The 24,493-nt window shown below is 38.2% G+C and overlaps 1 protein-coding gene across 1 annotated transcript; it reads left to right on the forward strand.

The window, feature by feature from the left end:
• Window positions 1-5,499: 5,499 nt before the first annotated feature.
• Window positions 5,500-11,190, forward strand: LOC134537183 (beta-lactoglobulin-like). The gene is made up of 5 exons (XM_063377443.1): window positions 5,500-5,623; window positions 6,554-6,681; window positions 8,320-8,405; window positions 9,410-9,487; window positions 10,902-11,190. The coding sequence occupies exons 1-5, from the start codon at window positions 5,522-5,524 to the stop codon at window positions 11,045-11,047; spliced, it is 540 nt and encodes a 179-aa protein (XP_063233513.1). The 5' UTR covers window positions 5,500-5,521; the 3' UTR covers window positions 11,048-11,190.
• Window positions 11,191-24,493: the final 13,303 nt, after the last annotated feature.

A 24,493-nucleotide genomic window follows, 5' to 3' on the forward strand; every position in this document is an offset into this window, starting at 1 on the left:
AAATATATATATATATTTATATGTAGTGGCCTAGAATATGTTTGAAATCAAGATGTCGTATTTCAGTCCTAATCTCTCCCCTTATGACGGCCAAAAATCCGCACGATGGTCACTTTAAACCTCATAGTTTCTTAAAACGATCGTTGAAAAGATTCATATTGTGCCAAGGATCCTTACAGAGTCTCCGATGCAGTTATTCGTGGAAGGATGAGACTCTTGCGTCCTTTGAGGATTTTGTGGCACAATCTTTTATAAAAAAACGTAACTTTAGTGTAATAGCTTAGCCAGGCTGCTTCCGTCTACGCCCTTTTCGTGTTTTTTTTCAGTTACCTATTATTTTTCTATTATTAACTATGATGTGCAAAAAAAAAGGATTTTTGCTTGAAAATAGCAAGGGATAGTCACGTATTCATGATTGCATGGTAACTGTGTGTAACTGATTATTTTCATTCAGCCAATTGCTGCGCCATAATGGTTTAATGGTCAAAAAATTAGTGGAAATGTAGTGTTTTGCATTGTAGAAAAAAAAACAAAGAGATTTTTTTTTTAGTGAAAGTGGCTGTTGTATATGACGGAGATTCTAATCCATAATTACAAACTATAACAAGCCCCATTTCCGCATTGTTTTTGGTGGGACAATGTGGCGATGTCAAGGTTAACAGGTGACAAACCCGTAACAAGATGCCGTCTTCTGATAATTACTTACTCAGAGGAAAAAATTCTTTAAAAAAAATTACTCCTGAAAGAAAAAGGAAGAAGTATTCCTTTGTTGAACAGCTCGTTGTTGTTTTACCCTCTCGCAGAATGGGCTTTCCTGATGTCTCGCACCAAGTGGCTGAGCCCAGACGCAGTGACGGCCGCCGAAAGTGCGCTGCCCCCCGGCTCCTACGTCATCACCGATCAGACCTACTGCCCCGCGTACACGTGGGCCAACATCTTCCTCGGCTGAGGCGCGAGGACGTGCCTGACCCTCCGTCTGCCCCCGAACCTTGCGGCGTTGTGGAGCGTCTCGAGACACCGGCTGTGATCGCCGGCCCCCCACGTTACTCCAGCTATGCCCCTGTGTGAGGACCTTGAGGAGATATTAAAAACTTCTAATTATTTACAAGATTCTGTGCGATTTATTTCTCTTCCTCGATGACACGCCTGTTACCTCCAGCATTCCTTGCTCGAGGAATTTTTATGACCCAAAATCCTGGTAGTTGAGCGAAGTGCATGTACAGCGTTCATAACAAATAAAATTAAACCAGAAAATATTATGTTGAAGGGGAAAACAATATTTCTCCGTCCCCAATTTCTCATATTAAGAATATTACATTTTATTCTTGGTTTAAAAAAAATAATTTAACATTACAAACATACCGCTTTATATTTTTTATATAGTTGTGGATTGAGTAAAACCATCTTATTTCATTAAAAAAATAAATGTTACAAAATTATTCTTTAAATTTATGAAAGCAGAGTCAAATTATTATTTATTATACTAATGTGTCAAATAAAATTACAGTAATTTAATTTCAATAGTATAAAAATATCATTACATAATATGTTATAATACATCTATAAATGCTTATGTATTATTTGGCATACTGGACTTCCATTGAATGACTAAAATATGACGAAACATGTAAATTGTTTTTACCACAAACGTACGAATATAACTGCATACAAACAAATTTATTTATATATTTTTGCTTCGAAAAACTTTTCTGTGACCCCGTGTGGCAGCAAGCCTTAAAGACTGGTTCTATTTCCTAATGCTTCCTTTAAACGCCCTTCTAATCTAAGGTTCTTTGAAAAGTTCCTTTAAAAGAGCCAATAAAATCGCCGTTCGAGGAAAGGACGAGTTGCCCGCATCCTGGTGGCCCTGAGGGCTTTGCGACGCTGCCTTTTACAAGGTGACACAGAAAAACGCCTAAATCGATTCTCGTGAACTAGGGAACTTGTCACCACCTCCTCCTACAACCTTCCCCCCCCCCCCCCACAAACAGCGATTTTCTAACAGAGAGAGCCCCGAACATCCATTCCAGGCCTTTCACAAACCTTCTGGGTCTCATTCCAGAACGTTTAAGCCCCTCACCCTTCTCCTACATGGTTCGGGCCAGCTGCGTTAGTCTCGGAGTGGCCACATCAGCATGATTACGTGCTAAAATGTGTGAAGCCGTTTTCCTTCGGCTAATTTTTGCACCTTATTGGTTAGACGCCCAAAAAATTGGCTGAAGTGTAGGGTTTGCAGTATGGAAACCGTTTTAATTGATATTGTTTATTAAAGTTAAATTTGTTTTAACGACGGAGATTCTGATCCAAACTTATTACCCCATCATCGGACTTGGTCAAGCGTCATTCCCGCAATGTTCTTTTTATGGGCGGAACGACATGGCGGTGGTAAGGTCACCCACGTCACAGCGAGCCGCCTCCTGGTGCTTCCCAACTGCGCGGGGTTGGTGCTCCTGCGGCTCGAGCTACGAGGGGCGGGCGCAGTGTCGCGGTAACACGGCACACGGCAGCGCGGCAGTCGCCGGCACTCGCCGCTGCCGAGCTGCACCGTCGTTGCTGCAGCATCCGCTCAGAGTCCGAGCCGCCAAAGATACCGCTCAACATTATTTGAAAGTGTGTTATTACGATTATATAAGACACCTTGCACTTGCCTATAACTTTTCCGTTTAATGTTTTAATCTATAATAATATATTTTTGTTTTGTTTTGGAAAGTGAAAAATTTTTAAAACTTTTTTCTTTTCAAGGTTTTATCATTCTAATAATTATCTTAATCCTTGGTCCAAAACAAATATTTTTATCTGACCACATATAATTACTTGAAATAAAAATAGTGTTTTCAAGGTCAAAAATCATTACTACATTAGTATGCATAATATGATTTTTTTTAGACTATTCAATGAAGGATGCATATAGTTAAAATCATTCGGAGAAATTTCACTGTCATGGTATATGAGAAAATGTCAATCAATTGGAATATTGGGAAACATATAGGTTGTCACATAACTACATTAAGATCTTAAAATGTTCCAGTAGTTTAAAGAAGTTCCAAGAACATTTCCAACGCCTGTAGGCTGTTCCAAAAGGGATTTAATTATGTTTCGTTTCATGGCGACAATTATTTTCCATACATCCACATCCAACTACATATTTTCAAGAAAATAATTTAACCAACAGCGATATTTTTCAGTGGTTTAAGATCTTTGTTCATTTAAACATCATTCCGATATTGGTACCTTATTTTACACTTTCTATAGTTGATTTGCATTTAAACAAGGTATTCCTCTCCAACTTCTAAAAGAAGGACTTTAGACAATAAGTCGAATATATTAATTTAAAAATTAAAAAATTTATATATATATGTATATGTATATATATGTATATATATATATGTATATATATGTATATATATGTTTTCACTTTAAACCTGCAGCCGAACTTTGTCGATCGAATTTTAACTAACGATGTATTAAATTTTAATACATATTGAAAACTGAATAATATATTTGAGTATACGGATACAAAAGTACCATAAAAGCATATGCCAATGTTTAACCTACTCCGTTCGTATTTGCAAAAGAGGGAGGGGGGTTGTACGGGTCACAAAATCGGTTTCGCTGATAGGGAAAAAAGGCTCCTGACAGTAATATTGGCTCTGTCTGTAGAAAACTGAACGAAGCCAGGGTAGGCCAGAAAGTACATGATTTGCCTCTAGTACTGCCATTATATTGAGGAACTGAGAAAATTCGCGCGTTCATTGACCTCTACGCAGGACTCACCAGTTCTTCTGCACTCTCAGGCACTGTATAAAATGTTTTTTTTTATGGAGAATAAACTTACACAACGTTTATTTTTGTTCATTTTAAAACAGTTTTTAATTTAAATCAGGGATACTGTGTTTATTGATGGTGACATTTTCTTTGATAAGTTTGAAGGTACAATTATACCTCTTGTAACACAATTTAAAGCAATAGTATGAAGTTAGTCATTTATAAAGTTTGTTGCACTATTTGGATCACAATATAAACTTGCTTTTACTTTAAATTTTCGTGTTTAAAAAATATTTTTGGAAGCTTCATAGAACTTGGAATTAGTTTATATTAAAAAATATTTTAAGCAGAGAAACTAACTGCATAGTGTATTACGTGAATGCTAATTTGTAATTTATCTCAGCGAAATTGCCTGAGGTCGATATCTCCTTAATTGAAAATTTCCCATTGGTACACAGCCATCCAGAGGAATTGTGGGCCGAATCGCAGAAGCACTATAAATATGAAGTTATCTTAAGTTTGAAAGCTTGTGAGAAATGTGTTCACGGCATTTTTTTCCTCTCATAATCTTTATATTATTACAGCATATTCTGTATACATAAAATTGGAAATCTTCATTTGGTCGAATTATTATAAATTTCATAACTGTTATGCAGAATTATGTAACTGGAGTAAAATTTGCTGATCTCGCTCAAAAATAAATTAATGTCACCCATTGAGATAAGAAAACAGGGAGGTGGCGTATGCAGTCAATGCGCTGTTAATAATCTTATATCTTTAAACGAGCAATTATTATATACATATATATATAATCTGAATCTCGGAAACAACTCCAACGATTTTCATGAAATTTAGTATGCAGGGAGTTTCGGGGGCGATAAATCGATCTATCTAGGATTAATTTTCAGAAAATGTCGTTTTATCAGTGTTTTCAATTATATATATAATCTGAAACTCGGAAAAGGCTCCAACGATTTTCATGAAATTTAGTATGCAGGGAGTTTCGGGCGCGATAAAACGATCTAGAAATAATTTAGATGTTTAACGTGAGCGTGCGTCACAACGTGTGGTCGCTGAAAAAAATATTCATATTTCATAATTTCATCAGTATGTAATTCGTATTTAAATATAAATTATAAAAAACACAATTTACTATATATATATATATATATATATATATATATATATATATATATATATATCGAGCAAAGCTCGGTCATCTAGGTATGTACTTGAATTTTAAAACAGAAAAAATTTAGCAAAAATATTTTTTAAAGTTAGTTTAAAGCTAGTTACACGATGATTTGTTGTTGGCGTCTTTGTTTAACAATACCTACTTAATTTAACAATACTTAACTTCGTTATGTTATTTTTACGATTCTTCCTAGCTAATCGTTTTAAAGGTATGAAACAAACTTCTAACATCCGATACATAGCTTTACTTAGATTTGTTAACCAATTGCTAACAAGAGCGACATCAACCTTATAAAGACACGCCAAACTTTCAGGCTTTTAGATATCCCGTGACTATTAAATAGCATGTGACACAGACGTTGTCGGTGTGTGTTTGTGTGTGTGCGAACACGTTCGAGCCTCCAAACCATTCCCCCACTCCCCCCTCCCGGAGCGATTTGATAATTCAGGGGCCGGACCCCGACGGACCAATGGGCGCGCAAGGCCGCGGCGTGGGGCACTCGTATATAAGGCTGGAGGCGCGACGCCCTAGACATAACCCTCCAGGAAATATTTGCTCGAGATGACGTCCGTCGCGATCCTCGGAGGACTACTGCTGGTGGCCGTCGGCTGCTTCGCCGCCTGCCCCGACCCCCCGGCCTTCTCCGGCCTCGACATATCCAAGGTGAGCTTCCGACCAACCGTCGACTGCTTCCAGAAGTCCTCAGGACAGAACATGGCTTCAATTGTGATCTTTTTACTAACTGGGATTGACACTTTCCATGTACTATACATGTACTTATTTTTAGGGTTCTTCATCATGCAAGACAAACACAGCGCAAGCCCGTTGATTAATCTGGCGAGGAACCATACCGGAGTTGTTTCGGGGAAATCGTGAAGGAAAATATTAATAAATAAAGTGAGCTAGTTTTTTTTATACTAGCCAGATATTTGTTATATTTAATCTATGTTCGTATGTTCTCATTTGCAAAAAAACATTTATAATATGAAACTCAGATACGAAATGTAATGTAGAATTCTTAAATATAATGCTGAGCATGACCAATATGTACACGTCAATTGTGTTTTCAACTAATTTTATTGACGGGAATCACACGTAGTTTCCGCACCCACCGCTATAATTAGCTGCTGGAGCAACTATGTCGACAATCGAATCATTCAGTTTGCTGGGCGAAATTTTAAATCAGATAACAATACATTAAAAGCGTAAAAAAAAAAAAAAAATACTTTGTATGAATACTCCACAACGAATTTTGAACCAAAATTATCAACAAGGTATTTCAAGAAAATATTGCCCCTTTTTAATAATTCATTTAACAGTTAATACTCTATAGTTTCCCTTTGTCTTTGTGAACTTTGGTTCGCGCCATCCGCTACACAAGGCTGCGCCGTGGTTGTAACACACGTTTCACGCGACTTCTGTTCCATCCACGGAAGCACTCCTGCCAAATGCCGCAAGCCGAGTGCTGAGATGCTGCACATCAGAAGGATGGCCGGGGTTTTGGGATTCCAGCCCGGATCCTCTGGTGGTCAGAGTCGCGTGTCCCGCGACTGCCCGAAGAGCTTCCCTGACTCTCCCTGTTCGTGACCGCAGGTCGCCGGCAAATGGTACGGCTACAAGCTGCCCGCCGAGTTCCAGAACGTCTACAAGTGCGGCGACATGGATCTGAAACCCAAGGACGATGAGATCGTCGACTGGACCATCAAGGAGTACGACGTTGCGTGAGTGTCTTCGGTTCGACCCTGCACTATGCGCCAGAATAACTATCTCACCCCGTTAGTATTTAAGAGTGGTTAGACCTCACCATCATGCAGTTTCAAATATTTTGATACAGTTTGCAATAATGCTTCCATAGTAAAGTTTCTGGTTTAACGTGGCATAGGACTTAGCTTTTGCTGCTTGTTGAAGTCAACACTTGTGAACTGGTCTGATAATCATGGTAGTTGCAGTCATCTCGCGAAATGTTAAGTTATTATCTCGCGGTGTTTACAGACTAGAGGCCAGTGGTGGATCCAGGATTTTGGTTTGGGAGGGGCTTGTTCCAGCTGAGGCTAGGATTTATCAAGGCAAACACTAAAACAATAGTGGACCCAGATGCTTTTGGAGGGGCTTGAGCCCCTTAGCCCCTCCCCCTCTGGATCCGCTAATGCTAGAGACTGTTAGTAAAGATGTGGTTACAATTAGGAATAGAAGGTCTGGGATCGATGCCTTGACATGCCAAAATGTTTGGCCATATTATTCAAGATTATAATTATATCAAAAAGAGGGGAAAATTCAAGAATATAATCCCTCTCATCTAATAGAGAATGCATGTTGAAGATTATTAAGCGATCTAAATATACGGCTACTGAGTCTACTTACTTTTGAACATGGGGTCACAAGCTTCACGTTGGCAAGTTAACAAAACCTTCAATTAATTGGAAATTTATGCAACAAACACTCGTCATACTTCTACGTACTTGAGGAAGTCGTAAGTAAGCGTATGTCTTCGAGGACTCTGCTATCTGAAATAATGTAAAACTTATTTTTTTGTTAAATTTCTTGATGAATATTTCGTGAATTTGTTACAATTTCCAGCACTGATAAATTGGGCTGTGGCGGATAGGTGGCTGCATAAAGCACCTTCCATCAAGGCGGGACTCAAATCCAGATTTTACACGAGAGAGAAAGTTCCTTGGTTGTTGCCATGAGTCGATGGTATTTTTCTAGGTGTACTTTCTTTCCCAATCTCCCCATACATTCCGTCAAGCATTCCTTTCTTATAGCATAACCCCTCGCTGCCTCTAATGACCCGGATGTGACTGGACTTTAAGCCTTAAATCACACTCTAACCTACAGAGTGTTTCCAGCCAGTGAACGTCCAACGTAAATAGGCCCCCAACTGCCAGGTACCAATGAAAAGAAAAACATAAATGGGGATTTTTGGGAAGGTATTGGAAGCCGCATCCAATTAATTCTAACAGGAAATTTTTTTGGTTCCATGCTAAGAGTACGATCTGCTGGACTTCTAGGGGATGTCATTGATTAGTTAGCTTTTACATTCTAAAAAATATTTTAATACTTACTGAATCACGTTTCAATCGTTCAGTGGTGATTATCTTCAAAGCAAGACAAAAATGGTTACTGAAATAATAATAATAAAAAAGGCATATGAGCTCAAATGAAATAGGTTTTACCAGATTGTATTGCGATGATAAACTTTTTTCCCTTACTAAATAATGTATCCCAATTTCTCAATACTAGTTTTAAAAAACTAGCTAAGATGGCTGCTTTTTGTACTGGATCCATGTGCAAATTTCTCTCCGTTTGAACTCCTTCCCACGACGTAATTACAACCCAGTTGTGTGCTTTTGTTGCAGGAACTACAAATGGAACAATCTCAGAGGCTCCATGCATAAGATTGGTGACGGAAAATACGAAGGTTTTCGCGTCGGAATCACCGGAAGTAAGAATTTTTTTTTCTTCTTCTTTACATCGTCTTGCACTCTTGTTTTGTTCAGGAGATCTAGTCACTAAGTTATATTTAGTTTTAAATTATCGAAATTGTTTTCACGGAATCGTAGGAATCCGTCGACGTTGTTAGAGCGTATATTTATTTTATTTTATTGGGCTTATCAACAAACACACTGTGATGTTTCTTTGTATTCGAACCCATCGTGCCTCTTTAGCTAAGTAGAGGCGTTCTAAAAAATAATCAGCTTTAATATTGGCACGTAAACTCGTAGTATCCGGTTGAATTAATCGAGCTTTTAGTTCGCCAAGTAGCAGAAAAATACTGATTTAAATCGCCTTAGAAACATTTTTACTGATATCTTTTTATTATTCTTCAATAGTCATCACAGTATAATCGTTTATGCCTTATCGTTCTTATGTTAAATATTTTGCCAAATTTAAAAATAATTATTACCCGCTAAGCTTTAAAATTCAAATAGGGGTTGTTATTCAAATAATTTACAAACAAAAAAATATACATTAAATTTACTAGTTTATTTGCATTAAAAATCTGTATAGGAAACCAATATGTTTCAATTACTTTAAAATTTATATTTTAATATTTAACTTGACTTTAATCTTAAAGTGTGATGTTAAAGTATTTGTGTTTATTTAAGATATAAATGAACATAATATTTTATAAATGAGTTTCAAATATAAACACCAAATCATAAATTTGAATCCATTGTTTTAAAGTTTAGCTTGTTTGGGTTTAAAAAAAACTAATAAAATATTTATTTAATATTATACGCAGAAACAATTTAAAAAAATGATAATCAGTAAAATTCTACTGTTTAGTAGCAGTTTTAAATGTTTTATATTAATTTTTTATTTAGGTAAGCCGCCTCTTGATTGTTCCAAGAGCAATGTTAGCTAGAATAATACATATGCTGACTACTCTTAGATATTAGGCATTATGTGGTCTGACTGAAAGTGATGGTGGTCTACTCGTTGCAGACGTGAAGTGGAGCATCTTGGGAACCGACTACAATAACTGGCTGGTCTACTGGCAGTGCCACGAGACCAACGAGAAACGTGAGTATTTTAAGAATCTGCAAGTCACGCAGAAACAAATAGATATGTTCTGTAAACACGTTGCTTTAATTGAAATTGTAATCAAGATAAAACAGATTTTGACAAAAAAAAGTATAATTTTATTTTGCTATGAGTTGAGAATAATTTATATTCAGTGATTACGGCAATAATGACTGGTAAATATTTATAACCAAGATATTGATCTGATTTTTGTAGGGATGCCTTCACTGGTTGAGATTTCCGCCAATTGTGTTTATTTCACAACATGTTATTCTTTAAAGACGTGTACATATATTTGTTTCCCGCTCTGTTTCTTAAGAGGCCGCGGTGTTCTAGTGGTCAGAGCAGTCACTTCGTATACTATGGAGATCCGGGTTCGATTCTAGGTGGGGATTAGATCTTGTTCTTCCTTTGCACTTACCCGATACGGGAAACTGAAAAACTTACGAATCCAAAACCGATTCACTCCTTTATTTCTCCAGTGGCAAGGTTCAATTACGTGTTTCAGAGGCCATCAGTTCATGAGTCTGCCTTCAAATGCAAAGTTGTTTAAAAACTATGTTCGAGGACAGTGTTGCAATTATGATGTTTGGTGGGTGATCGTATTTTCACATCATTAATTGTTAATTCCTACAAGTGTTTCACCATAGACGCATTGCAAATTACTTTTTCCCTTAAAATTTTTGTAGAAAGTAAAAATATTGTTAAAATTCAGGGTTTTATTCATTATTTAATTTTTTTTTTTCCTGCTTACTATCTTCAAGACCTGTCACTACAGGTGCGTCTTCTGATTGTTGGGCAATTCATTAATATTTAAGTTTATGGTCTCAGTTTCGAAACAAATCTTCGTATATATCTGGATAAAAAATTTAAAACATGTTGGATGAATCCGAATACTTAAACGCTACTTGCAAACTGACTCCACTAAGAATCCTAGTCCAGTTTGAAACACGCCTGAAAGTCGGCGCTACGTCTGGCGAACAAAGGCAGCTCCATGCACATCTCTTTGTTTTTGTTATGTTGCTCGTCTCGTCAAAAGGTGATGACGTCAGATATGGTTGCCCGCACTGAGCTACTCTTGGACGTGGGAGGAAATCGAACCTAGCGGAAATTCGTGACGGCAAAACGTTGGATTGGCGTTAGCGGAGGTTCGGAACTCTGTTCGGGCCACAAAGATCTTAGTCATCCATTGGTTCCCACGGAATTATCTCCAGGCAAACGTTGTGATGATTTCTTAACGATTTCTCACCTAGCTCTTTCGACTTGGCAGATGTTTGTCTGTCTCTTTAACGACCTCGTTGCACACGGTACGCAAAAGCAAAGTAAGCAACTGAGTCAAACTACGAAAACCTTGAACCTTATTTAGCTGATTCAACCTTGTTGATCAGCTCGTTGTTGTTTTGCCCTCCCGCAGAATGGGCTTTCCTGATGTCTCGCACCAAGTCGCTGAGCCCGGACGCCGTGCAGGCCGCCGACAAGGCGCTGCCCCCCGGCTCCTACGTCATCACCGAGCAGTCGGACTGCCCCGGGTACACGCTGGCCAACACCTTCCTCAACTGAGGCGCGAGGACGTGCCAGCCTCCCACCGGCCTGCGTGCGCCCCGGACCCCTCGCGGATGAAGAGCGTCTCTACTCCAGCCATGCACCTCTGTGAGCACATTGTCGGAGATAATAAAAACTCATTATTATTTTATTTTACCTTACACCATTCTGTACGACTTATTTCTCTTCCCCGATGACCCGCCTGTCACCTCCAGCGTTCCTTGCTCCAGGATCGTCGCTGACCCGAGCGCAGGGCAAAAACCGCGTTCATAAAAAAAATTAATTGAAACTATAAAATATTTTGTTTAAGGGGAAAACAATATTTCTCCGTAACCAAATTCAAAAATTAAAATTATTACATTTATATTCTTTGTTTAAAAAAAATAATATTTTAACACTACAAATATACTGCAGTAAATTTGGAAATTTTGTCAATACAAATCTTATTTGAAATGTAGATCTCATTAAAAGTTAAAATCGTCAAACGCTGTAAAATGTTTGTTTCCGGTGGTTTTCTTTTCATGAGGTTGATGACTTCATTCACAGGCCCAGGACTCAAATGCAGAATTGTAGCCCAATCTTGTAGTGTTGAAAGTCCTGGCAACTGAAGTATATAATTCTATAAGCTTTATCTTTAATAGAAATATATTGTGTTTATTTGTAAAATCTATACAAAGACTGTTTCTCGGGTAGTAACATGTCTTGTTTAGCTTTTGCGTTTACACGCATGTACCAAAATTTGAGCTAAATGTTTATTTTTGGGGAAACTATCATACTTTTTTTTCGCTCCCTTCCGATCTTTTATTTTGATTCGGTCAACCATGTACCGCACAATTTGGCAATTTTTACTTTTCAAATATTCAAAATTCCATTAGATACAGTGCTAATCCAGCGCAAATATCGTCTGCCGTATCTCCAACGTGACGTATGTGCGCAGAACGAGAAAAATAAAATGTCCGCGGATCTGGCAGGCCTGTATATTACTTAGGCCATGCGCACTACGCAGCGTATAACGCGCAGCCACTGTTTTCTCCGTGGCCCAATTTGACTTGTGAACGTGTTTCACACGCAGGGAGTGTCCGCGCGTGCTTTGATCCGTGGATACCGAGTGAAGCAACTCTTAGGGCCGGTTGCACCAATAACTGTTCGGATCCGAGATCGTAAGATCTTTGTTTCAGTGTGATCTCAAGTCGAATCTGAGATACAGTGGATATGTGTTGCACCAAAGTGAACTTACGAGTTCAGACATTCGATCTCACGATCTAGGTTTAGGTTGGTAAAGATCGATTGTAAAATGAAAGCAAGTTTTCTATTGGCTACTGAATTCCGTCTAGTCACGGAGAATATTCTTTAGAATGTTTGAAGTTCTTGCTGTAAATGTTGGCATCGTGATATTTACATACAAGCCTATTTGTTTATTGATTAAAAACTTGTGGTCGGTTGTGAGTTGACTGGGGTACACATGACGATGGAAAATAAAATTTCAGTACCTAAAAAAAGTTTTTTCTCTGAAAAAGAAAAAATCATCCTTGTCAATTTGGTACAAGAAAGGCTGGATATTTTAGAGCGTAAGAGAACTAATGGCATGTTTTGTAAGCAGAAGGAAGAAGTTTGGCAAGAATTGGCATCATATTTTAAATAAAATTATAATGATAATTACCATACTTCGGGCATACCTAAAAATATATCGGCCTCAATTTCCTGAAAACTATTGTAGCCAATTAAAATATCAATTGTAAACAAAGCAGTATCTATGCGAACACGACTACAAAACACAACAAACCAACGAAAAATACACAAGATCTCGGATCCAACTGCCCTGAACCATCAATTTCGGTGGTTCAAACAGTGGTTCACCTCAGTCCTCTGCCAGAATGTGAACTCGAATGGTGCAATCCGTTTGTGTGACAATTCTGGTTCATTACCTCGTTTTATCTCGGATCGACCAGCGATCTTCAATGGTGCAACCGGCCCTTACTCCAGCTGATGGAGTGAACCATGTTTGTGGGACGCCCAATACATCGGTCCAAATGTAGTGTCTGCGTTGTGGAGACAGTCTTGAAGAACTGTACTTCATGGAAGTAACTGCGTCCAACTACGGAAATTATAATTCATACTTATTAACCATTACCAGGCGCGGCCAAGCTCACAGAAGAAAAAAATCTGTATTTTACAAAAGATTGCCTTGGAAACAAGTTGCTAAGAAATAGTTTGTAATTCTATAATAAATATATTGTAATTTTGTACATATTTTTGCATATATGAAAAACGTTTTTCAAGATAATATTGAATATTTTTTTACGAAAATTCGCACATATTTTAATATTTTAATTGGTCCCTCATTATAAAATATATTTTCAAAACAATGGAAAAACAAGTAGAACGTGCAATAATTAGATTTTATTTTGTTTTACTGTGCTTATTAATGTGCGCATTTAATACTGGAAAGCTATTCAGGGAACGGTTTACAAATAACTTTAACTATTGGAGGTACTGGGCCAACACAAAGCATAAATTATCGGATAAGAAACCGAACCCAGTGTTACATACTACGAACACTAATTTGTATTGATACATTTGTTTTCATGTAAATGTACAAGTTTACCTAAAAAAAATTATTTTCTATGACTTTTTGTTTCATTTACAAAAAAAAAAATCTACAGTGTGCCCTTTTCCACGATGTATTGGGTGTTTCAGGGCGCGGTTACACGGGAGTCTGAACTACTTCAGGTGAACATGTTCAGCTGTTGAGTGCGGTTACACACAGTCTGAACATGTTTCGTTCGAGGCCATTTCGCATTTAACTTAAACAGGTTGGCAAAGTAGTTCAGATCGACATATCTTCTACATTAGCCTCTGATTGGCTGTTCAGAATATAAACAGTCCTTTGCAGAAAATCAAGATGGAAAGTGTTCCTGGCACAAGTTTGAGTAATATTTTACCGAATGCAACAAAAAAAATCAACAGGTAATTAATTGATCCTGACCTTAATTTTCTTAAAACTGAGATAGGTACTCTCGCTCAAAAAATAATAAAAAATAAGTTTAAAAATTTTTACTGATTTCCCGATTTGTAAAAAAATATTGAGCAATATGAAAACACATTCCATTTCTGCTGATAATGCTGTATAAACAAGTGAGAAAATCCCGCGTTTTCTGGATACAAAATAGAGAAGATCAACAACACAGTCATTCGTTGACAGTAGACAATCGGTTTTAGAGCTGAACACACTTTTAAGCATCTACCGTGTAACCGTGCACTTTCGCGTTTGTAAACGTGTTTACTTAAACATGTTCGCCTGAAGTAGTTCAGGGTCCCGTGTAACCGCGCCCTTAAACCACCCCACATCATGCCATATCATAACAAACCCGAACTCCATGTTTACACTATCCAATTTGGATATGGCTGGCGCCAGAGAATACAGCACACGGTGCGTTGGCTCCTGCGATTAAAAAAAGGCATTTTCCGTAGTACGCAAAGCGATTTGAAGTCTTACTGTTAGTATTGAAACCGAGAGATTTTCTAATCTCGTGTAAAAATATGCCTTGTTTTAAATAATTATTTACTTTTCAAGGCACTGTAGGCTTATTACTTCCGCTATTTTATTTGAAAGGCTACAATAATAAAATATGAAAAATATGTATGTTAAAACTGTTAGTTTGGTTTGTATTTTCTTTCAAAATTGCTTGAACTTACTCTAGTAAAAAAAAAAATACAAAAGTAGTGAAAATATGTGAGTTACCAATAGTCGTGTTGCAAATCCTACTACAATGCCAGAATTCAATGAAAATATGGTCGACGATATCCAACATTACCTATTTAAAGATTTTTTAATTTAATAATTGGTTAAAATATTAGTTTAAATGACAAAATTAATTAATTGAGGTATTCCACCTCCAGCTTTCCGCTTTCCAGTCTGGTTACGAGTCCAGTGATGAATTTATTCATGGCAGTAGTATAGAAAAGGGGCTCCTAACGACCGCCATCTTGGATTTGTGACGTTACGACGGCCATTTTGGACTAAAAAATTACTCAAAATGACTCAAAATTCCTAAAAAAAAATTCCCGTTTTCGTGGGAAGAATTCCCGTTTTGAGGGAAAGATTTCCCGTTTTTTCCCCTTAAAAATGCCATCGACTTCGAAATTCCTAAAAACGGCTTAAATTCCGCATCTACAGCCTCCGATAAGCCGCACCTAGGATTATGACGTAACTATTGCCATTTTCGTTACTGCCGCCATCTTGAAAATCCGTAATTATGATCAGGGCCGAACAAATGCGGGAGCTACAGAAGCGTCGAAAAGGTAATGAGAAAAAAAAATGATAATAATGCGTCATCAGTGGTTGAGCCTACAGCGGATAGATTGTGTGTGTGTACGTTTTTGTCGCGCAGTATTTGTTTTGCCTGTGACGTCATTGTAACAGTGTAGGCGCATGCGTGATTTTTACGATTGATAGTTATATTACATATTGATACGAAACACTTTAAAGCCGGTCCCATCTGGTCGCAAACACTCACTGCAAGCACTACTTGGTTACCAGATCACAAGTTAAACACTCGCTTCCCCAGATGAGGCCTAACTTGTATATTTAAAAAAAAAACTCAGGAGAAATAACGTAAATGCTGAAAATTTTAGAATATGGCAGAACATTAACCAGACAAAACAAGTAAGATCCATTATTCCATTGTAAATAAATATGCAAAACATTCCATAAACAACACCAAAAAATATGATCACATATACATTACGTTTTTCAGGTACATTGAGTTTTTATATATATATATATATATATATATATATATATATATATATATATATATACACATAAATCACACGAATTGATGTCAAAATTTTCAACTGTTAAAGATATATAACTCAAGTTACTTTTATAACATATGTTTTTGAGCGATAAGTTCTTAAATCTCTGAAAATCAACACAACATACAATTACAAATAATTTCAAGGCTTTGGAGAGTTAAGTTACTTTTACTACTCTGAAAAAAAAATATTGCCACCAAGTAAATAGCACAGAAGATGCATAAAGTGCAAACAAGTGCAGAGTATTGTGAGCACAAAAAAAAAACAACTAACATTCACTTTACTTAACCAGATGCATCACACACAAAAGACCGAGGGAAAAGGTGTCCGTAAACATTAGTGAAATTTACTAGTAACCTTGTACAACAGCAAACATATCAAACTTAGAAAAATTACTGGCCATTAAAGAAAGTAACGAACACAAAAAAACTACACTTAGCTCTCCAATAACCACCATACTCTCGTGGACAACCCCCCCCCCCCTCCTCCAACTGATGTCATTGATTCATGGTGACGTCGTCTTGATAGTTATTGGTGCTCCATCCTGAACTGCCTAAAATCCAGAATATTTACACCCTAAATTCCCCATCTCTCACTCTTATTGCATCTCGAACTCTCTAGGATGAAATATAAAGTCTGGGACGGGTTAGACGAAGCTCTAGAAGCTTCTTTACTGCAGTCCAAACAATAGATACACAGGTTGTGAGTCTTCCGATTGTATTATTCTTCTTGCTAAGATCTCGGTTGGTACCTCCGTGAGTTTGAGGCTGTTTTTGGAAGGAACCCTTGTGATTTTGCTTGAAAGGTTACTGTCTTAAACAAACACACAGCATTAGACTTGCGATGTCACGAGATGATGCTTCCACGTGGTGAACAGGTAAGGTTATGTTTCTCTCGTGTCCTTAATTTTTTTTTTAATGTAGAGAATCAAAATGAAACGTCTCGTCACCAGTACACACGGTCACATCTTGTAATGATTTCACAACGACGTTTGCGATAAAAATCTACGCATGAACACGAACTGTGCCTTTATTCTTTATTTATTTATTTATTCATTTATTTATTTATTTTGTTCGTCTAGCAAGGAGGTGCAGCTCGGGAGCAGCCCAAGGCCGAGATCCGCACGTGTGGAGGATGTTCTGGGTGCGGGAACGTGTTTGGTAAAGTCCTTGAAGGGGTGCAGGTGAGAGGGGGGGGGGGGGGGAGATTTTTTTTTATCGGTGACCCCCCTCCCCTTCCCTGCGCCTTCAAAGGATCCGGAAAGTCACCGACCCGTCCCGTCTTGTCCTCACAAGGACGGCGACGTTGAGGCGTTGAGGTATCCACACGTGGCGCTCCAAGGACGCGCCTGAATAAGCTGCCGCGCCCTAACACCAGTGTCGCACGGGCGCGGAAAAAAAAATCTCGCGTTTGGAAGGAGGTTTGCCACGTGCGTTACACCCTGCGGGAAAAAAAAAAACACATGGAAAATATTTAAACCTTAAAGTTCCGGTTCTCTGTTTTTGAATTGTAACGTCTTGCCTCTCCCGGTAAACTGCATTTGGTGGGGGTAATTTCGTGAATGGAACGGAAGTCGCATTGAACGGATATGTGTAACGATGGTCTGCTAAAGGAAAAGTTGTATAGTATAAACTGTTTTAATTTTAACAAGATTGGTCACAATGTTAGTATAATCCCTTGTCGAAAATCAGGTCCAAAGCCGGGGTTTAGAAATTTTTTTTTTCAAGTCTTTTTCGCTTTTATCGGAGCCGTTTTATTATATACATTAAAATTACGGTCTGCTTATCAAATTATTCAATGTTGACGTAGCTGCTCCGGCAGCGAATTCTAACGGTGGGTGCGGAAACTACGTGTGATTTGCGTCAAGAAATGTAGTTGGAAACACAATTGCTTATATTTACCACGCTCGGTATTATTTTAAAAGAATTCTTCATTACATTCCGTGTCCAAGTTCCTTATTATGATTGTATTTACAACATGATAACATATCAATTTGTTCGTTACAGAGGTTCGAAGTTACACTTCTCTGGCGAGTACTTAAAGACTCGCTCAAATTTTTTTTTTCAGTTACAAATATTTCTACTCTATTGTTTTTCTCGCATTAGCAGATCTGACTGTCGTTTTACTAAGAAAGCGGCAATTGCTGTGTTGGTACGCAGCATGGAGGGAGGGAAGATGATTAACTTTCCCAATATGGAAATTGTTGACAGACATCTTCTGGCAAGGAACAACATCCCCTTGGATTTGGAAGAGCTGAGGTCCCTGCTGCGTGCCAACTTTGAGAGGCTCAGAATATCCATTAACTTCGACGAGATCAAAAAGCAAGCTGAGATGACTTATGGTCGTTTCGTGTTCGACCATACCAAGCCATTCAAGGGATATGAATTGGTGAAAAGACGGTGAAGTCATCCAGCGAACAAATGCAACCACAAAACACGAACAAGGACGTGACAAAAACCAAGAAGAGGAAGAGGACGACCAATAACAGGAAAAGGAAGTGAGAAAATTTTTTAAGAAGAGACGAAATAATCAATTTTAATATCTGGACAAGCATTTTAATAAAGATTTTAGAGAAAAACGAAATCAATTGGATATCTTACATCAGGACTTGTGATATTTTTTCGGAGGCACATCAGAGATAAATTTTAACCAAAAGAGACCAAAATTCTTACCTGACTGACAACAGAAGAAGGCACAGGAACGCAAGGACAGGAACAAGAGAGCAGGCGCAGGAGTGGGCCGAAGGTTCGGCAAGAAGGACAGGAATTACAAAGGACAAGTCACAGAATGGCAAAGATCGAGAACACCCAGAAAGACTGTGGGATCATTGCCCATGCATGTACGTTGCCCCGGGTACTGGTAACCGTCCCGGAGCAACGGCATACAAGAGATCCCACGCGGAGTGACAAGCAGTGTTTTACCAACAGCCGTCGTGTTTTTAAATATTCATGGATGTAATTGACGTGGATTTGGAAAAAAAAAACTTGACAAAGCTTTATTCTGGCTGCAGGCACGGCGGCTCAAACAGAATGGATAAGTTGTTTCTGGTTGAGGCTATAGAATGGTACCAACCATTCAAATCTTGGCACATGGAACATCAAAGGCCAAAAATCCAGATGTCATCGAACACCTGATGCCATCTGGAGGAAGAAAAGTTAGTGCTCCTGGAATACCCTAACGGGTTCAGTCCTAGGAGGTGGAGGTGGTGAGGCTAGGCCGGGCTTCGGCCCGAAACAACTTGTCGTTTTACTAACGTGAACATAGGCTCCCGTGGAAAGAATTTAGATTCCAGCGGTCTTAGAAATGTTTCTCTGTTAAGGGTATATAACTCAGCAAACATTTGGTATACATAAGGCGCAACTGATTTTTTATGTTGCAGCTCCTATGCCTTTTTTTACTGTTGGAGACGAAGAATTTGGTATAACTTAATTTCTGCTCAAGCTTTACGCGGGTAATCATTTATCAGAAAGAAAAGGATTTCCAACTATCGCCTAAAATTTGCATGCAGGTACAGCTAATGTACTTTCGGAATTCTGTCTAATAAATGGAGAATATTCCATAGACCATTTGACATAGTTCAAGCCAGTTGTGTTTTACATAGTTATGTCCGTGAACATTGATGGATTTCATGTATATGATAAATTAAAGATACATCATAATCAGAAATTGCCAATGCTGGGCTTATATTCAAATACTTCGAGATACATTTGACAATTATCTTAACAGCGAACATGGGGAAATATCATGGTAATGCAGGTCAACAGCAACACAACGTATTTTGCAAAACTGAAATGGTGACCATACTGCTGTTTTAAAACCAAGGTAGGCAATGCCACCACTGCAAAAGCTGTGTTGGGAAACAAAATATATTAAACTTTGTTTTGCATAAGTCAGTGCTTCTAGTGCCGACATATGTAAGAAATATTGTTTACACATATGCGTATTTGAAAATATAATGAAAAAACAGTGTTTTGTACCATATCACGTTCGAATACCATAGTGAAATCTGTAGCAGATATGACGAAGCTGACTTTTTTTTGACAAAAATACGAAACATTTACATTGTATTAAAGAAAAATGTTATGTTAAGAATTTTAAAGTTTTGTACTTCTTCAGTATTATTTTTCAAAGACGTTCCTATTTCTAAATGTTAGAAATTAAGCTACAAGTGCTATTATATATGATAGTGCTTAAGGTTTATTTTTACTGAATTATAATAAATGTTTTAAATCGATATTTTATTCTTTATCTTTTGAGTACCTATATAAAATTATTCACTTTATAATTACAATTTTTTTATCTCTTTTTCCTTTTATGTCTATATTATCGAAATTCTACTGGTAACTTGGCTCCAACCTTCTAGATATTTTTTTTGGTCAGTATGTGTTTGTAAATATGAATCCCACAGCTTGGATTATGCTGACTAGGGCCGCACTTACGCATAGGCTATCTATGCCTATCAGCCCGCACCGCAAAGAGGCCTTCGCCACAAAATTTTGGAATTTTTTTTTTAATGTTTATAAACAAAAAAAAATTTTTATCGGGTGTTCTTCTCGACGGGTGTCCGCAGTGACGTACGAAATGTGTTTCATCGCAGCCCTGAAAGGACGCAACCCGCTGCTCTCCCCAGAGCGAGGGCAACTCAGCTCGCCTGTGGGTTAGGCAGCCCGCGAAGGCTCTTGTTCACCTTGACTGTTACGTGTCTTCCGCCCCGTGCTCATGCATTCTGCGCAGCTTCGTGTTCGTAATGACCGTTGCCCCTGGAGGGGTGTACAAACCCCATTTATTGAAAGGGACTAGAGAGAACGCCAGCACCGACGCTCCAAGACATCTGAATTTTTGCACAGTGGCAGAGACGACTATGCTTGACAGCATACCGACATTTTACCGCTGTAGACCTGGTGCAACGTCACCGAAAACGTGCAGTTAAGTCCTAGATGACAGCAACTTACAGCAGTCCCTTAAAATGCTTCCCATTTATACAGTTTTTGAAAACACAAAAACATTCAATGTTATATATATATATATATATATATATATATATATATTCCTAGTGTTAAGATTAAAGATAAGAATTAAATGATTAATTTATGAAATAAGTTTTTTTTTTTTTTTTTTTTTTTTTTAGCTCTGGCACCCAGATAAAAATACAAGCACACTGTAAGCAGGTGCACACCAGACCTGCTCACTTGGAGCTGGTGTATTTGGTGACAGCCTTGGTGCCCTCGCTGACATCGTGCTTGGCCAGCTCCCCGGGCAGCAGCAGTCTCACGGCCGTCTGTATCTCGCGGCTGGTGATGGTGGAGCGCTTGTTGCAGTGGGCGAGGCGGCAGGCCTCCGCCGCGATGCGCTCGAAAATGTCGTTCACGAAACTGTTCATGATGCTTCATGGCCTTAGATGACATGCCAGTGTCCGGACGAACTTGCTTCAACACTTTGTAGATGTAGATTGCGTAGCTTTCCTTCCTCTTGCGCTTCTTTTTCTTGTCGCCCTTCGAGATGTTTTTTCTGGGCCTTGCCCGCCTTTTTGGCTGCCTTACCGCTTTGAATATATATACTGTATAGAAGTCGCCAGCCCAGGTTAAAATTTATAATACGGTTTTGAGGTAGTTGGTTAATTCACCGCCGCAATCGCCACCATCTCTAGGGTATGGACTTGTGGTGGTCCCTAGCGGACAAGTGTCGAACTCTTCAAACACCCCTTCCCCCTCCCGTAAACGACGTTGAGCTGCAGTGAATGATGGGTGGGGGGTGCGGGGAATGACAGCGGGCTACAGCGCTGCGCTCTAACGTGTAAATAACAACTAAGACGATACAAGGCGTTACGGCAGCGCACTGCAGCGGTGAAGTTCCCAAGCTGCTCATCATACGCTTCTGAAATACGTAAGAGTAAATCCTATCCACTCGCGACTTCTATACAGTATATATATATATTCAAAGCTTACCGCTCGTCTTGGGGGGGGGGGGGGGGCATCGTAGGTCTGTACACACAACTGAAGAGCCCCTTGCGAAAAGCTTTTTTCTTAATTTTTTGAAGTGAAAACTTCTTTAACCGCACTAAGCGATTTTTGGTAGGGGCAAAACTTATGGGTTCGCGTCACCGACATGCTAGTGACGTGTTGCGCCAGACTGGCTACGCGCAGCGGCCTGTGTACATGTATACGCATATATGCACTAATACATTGCATATTACTCGACTGTATCATGTGCGTGTTGGACTCTTTTCGGATGGGTAAAATCTTGTGAGTTCGCGTCACCGACATGCTAGTGATATAATACCAAAATCATTTTCTTGCGTACATTTGACGTAGACATGATGTCATATCACACATTTAAAAACAAAGTTTTAAGTTTTCACTTCTGGCAGTCCCCATGACTGACTTTTCGTTTTTTTTATTATTGTTACTAAACGTAACAATTTTACAAATATTTGCCTTGAGTTCTTTTTTACCTGTATAGTAAGGAACATTTGTACTATCTTTGTTTTACCAATATTTTTCATCTTTTAAAATCTGAATGCTCTGTCCCCTCCCCTGCCTGCTCACCCCCTTTCCAGGAATGTAAAAGCCCCTCGCTATTTGAACCCACTTGCGCTTCAAGAAGTGTAATTGCGAAACAGGGATGTTAAATGTAATCCCACTCCCCCTTCCCAACCCTCAGAGAATCCTAATGATTTTCACCCCTCCTTGCGTCTATCGAAGAGATGATAGGTGAGGCCCTGTTGCTAGGGTCGCTTCAAACAGTACCCTGCTGTCAAGTATGAGTGCTTAGATTCTACAGCTCTTTTTAATTATATGACGGTACCTATTAATGATATTATAAAAATCAAGCGGCCACCTGCCAAATTTTTTAGACTGTTTCTCCCTACATCTGCAGTTCACAAAATTTACTTAACTAGAGACTGATGAAAAATTCATGCCACATTTTCAAATAGCTCAAAAAGTGTTTCGCGATAAATGCACACAATTTTAGTGGCCCAATTAAAGTGTGTTTGCAAAGTTTTTTTCTCTTTTCAACAGATAAATAATTTAAAGCTGTTTCCAATTTCTATGACTATTGCCTTCGACTGCAATAAAGATTTAAATTATTATTAAAATACACATATTTCACAAATTAGTAAAACCATTGTAATCTGTCTGCAGTAATTCTTAAATATGTTCATAACCTGTCTACGCTTGTGACATACCATAACAGAGAAAAAAATGTTAAGGTTAAAGTATAATATTTAAAATATAAATAATAGCTTTTCCAGAACCAGAATTAGTTTTAGGGAAATAATATTTAAATTTTAGTGTTAAAATTGTTTTTAAATTATTAATAAATTTTAATTTTCATTTTGTATAAAAAGATTTCTGACATTAAAATAATGCCATAACCTTAATAGTTTTTTCTAACTGCCAAAAATTAGAGTATTAAGATTTTTGGTTGAAAATGTCAAAACAGTACTTCTAATTACAACTTACCATTTAAGCCGCCCGCGCTCGGGTCGTTAGGGTTGCCAGGGACGCTAACAGCAGTGCCCGGCTGCCTAGTTTGGGAGTTTGTGTTCTATAACGTTCTTTATTCTATGGCTTTCATATTCATTTAACTGTTGGCCCTAGTTACACACTTTTGAAGCAGCCGCCAAAGATTAAACATAAAACTTTACATTAGCACTATGTATATAATATTAAACACAAAGAAAATATATAATTTATGAAACATAACATAAACTGATCTTTTACATAGACAAACATAGTAATTTAAATACTTCTATAAACATTGTATTCTTACAGTTAGGGAAAAAATTATACAAAGAAATGGAAAAAAAAACACACACACACACTTTTTGAAATATTACAGCTAAAGATGATGCAGAGAAATCATTGGCAACTGCATCTCCACTGAAGATGTATTTTTGCCCCACATGTGCCTGAAAGGTAGTTTAACTATTTGGCATAACAATTACGTATACACTGTATGTGTAATTTTACACAGTTTGGATGAGCAATTTTAATAATTTAAATGTAAATTTACTCATACATTGTTTATGTAACTATGCATACATAACATGGTGTAAAGTAACGTCAGTTTTATCGAGATGACGGACTGGATAATTTTTCTAACCGACCTCGGTCAACCTGAAGCTCTATCCACTCTTGAGTGTAGGCCCGATGCACCAGCTCGCGACAAAAATACTAAATTAATAAAGTTTAATTAAATTTACAGGTAAACAAATAACTTTCCCTTTCTTAATTTAGTTTACGCTGGCGAGAAACGATGAAAGTCACCCCCAAAACAACCAGTGCCACCAAATGGAAATGCGTACAGCAATGTCCAAGTGCCCAACCCCCCGCTCTTTTCTACTCTGTTCAACTCTTCTTCCAGATCCATCCTTCTGTTTCCCCGTAACCAACCAGCATGCATAATGCATGATTTTTGCACCCCGCCTATAAGAGCCCAGGGTTTTCCCTATGTCTATGTAGGTTTTACCTGGGCCCAACTTATCTAGTTTTAGTCTAGAATAGTCAGTGAGGGAAGATAGTCATGGCACCAATCGCTGCCCTTGATGTCCAATCCCCTCCTAGCACATGATGCATTCTACCCATCCTGCATGGCTACCCCTGCATGATTAGAGTGTATAGGCCTCGGCCTGAGACGCACTTA

Source organism: Bacillus rossius, chromosome 12, assembly GCF_032445375.1.
Source record: "Bacillus rossius redtenbacheri isolate Brsri chromosome 12, Brsri_v3, whole genome shotgun sequence".
Taxonomy (NCBI): Eukaryota; Metazoa; Arthropoda; class Insecta; order Phasmatodea; family Bacillidae; genus Bacillus; species Bacillus rossius.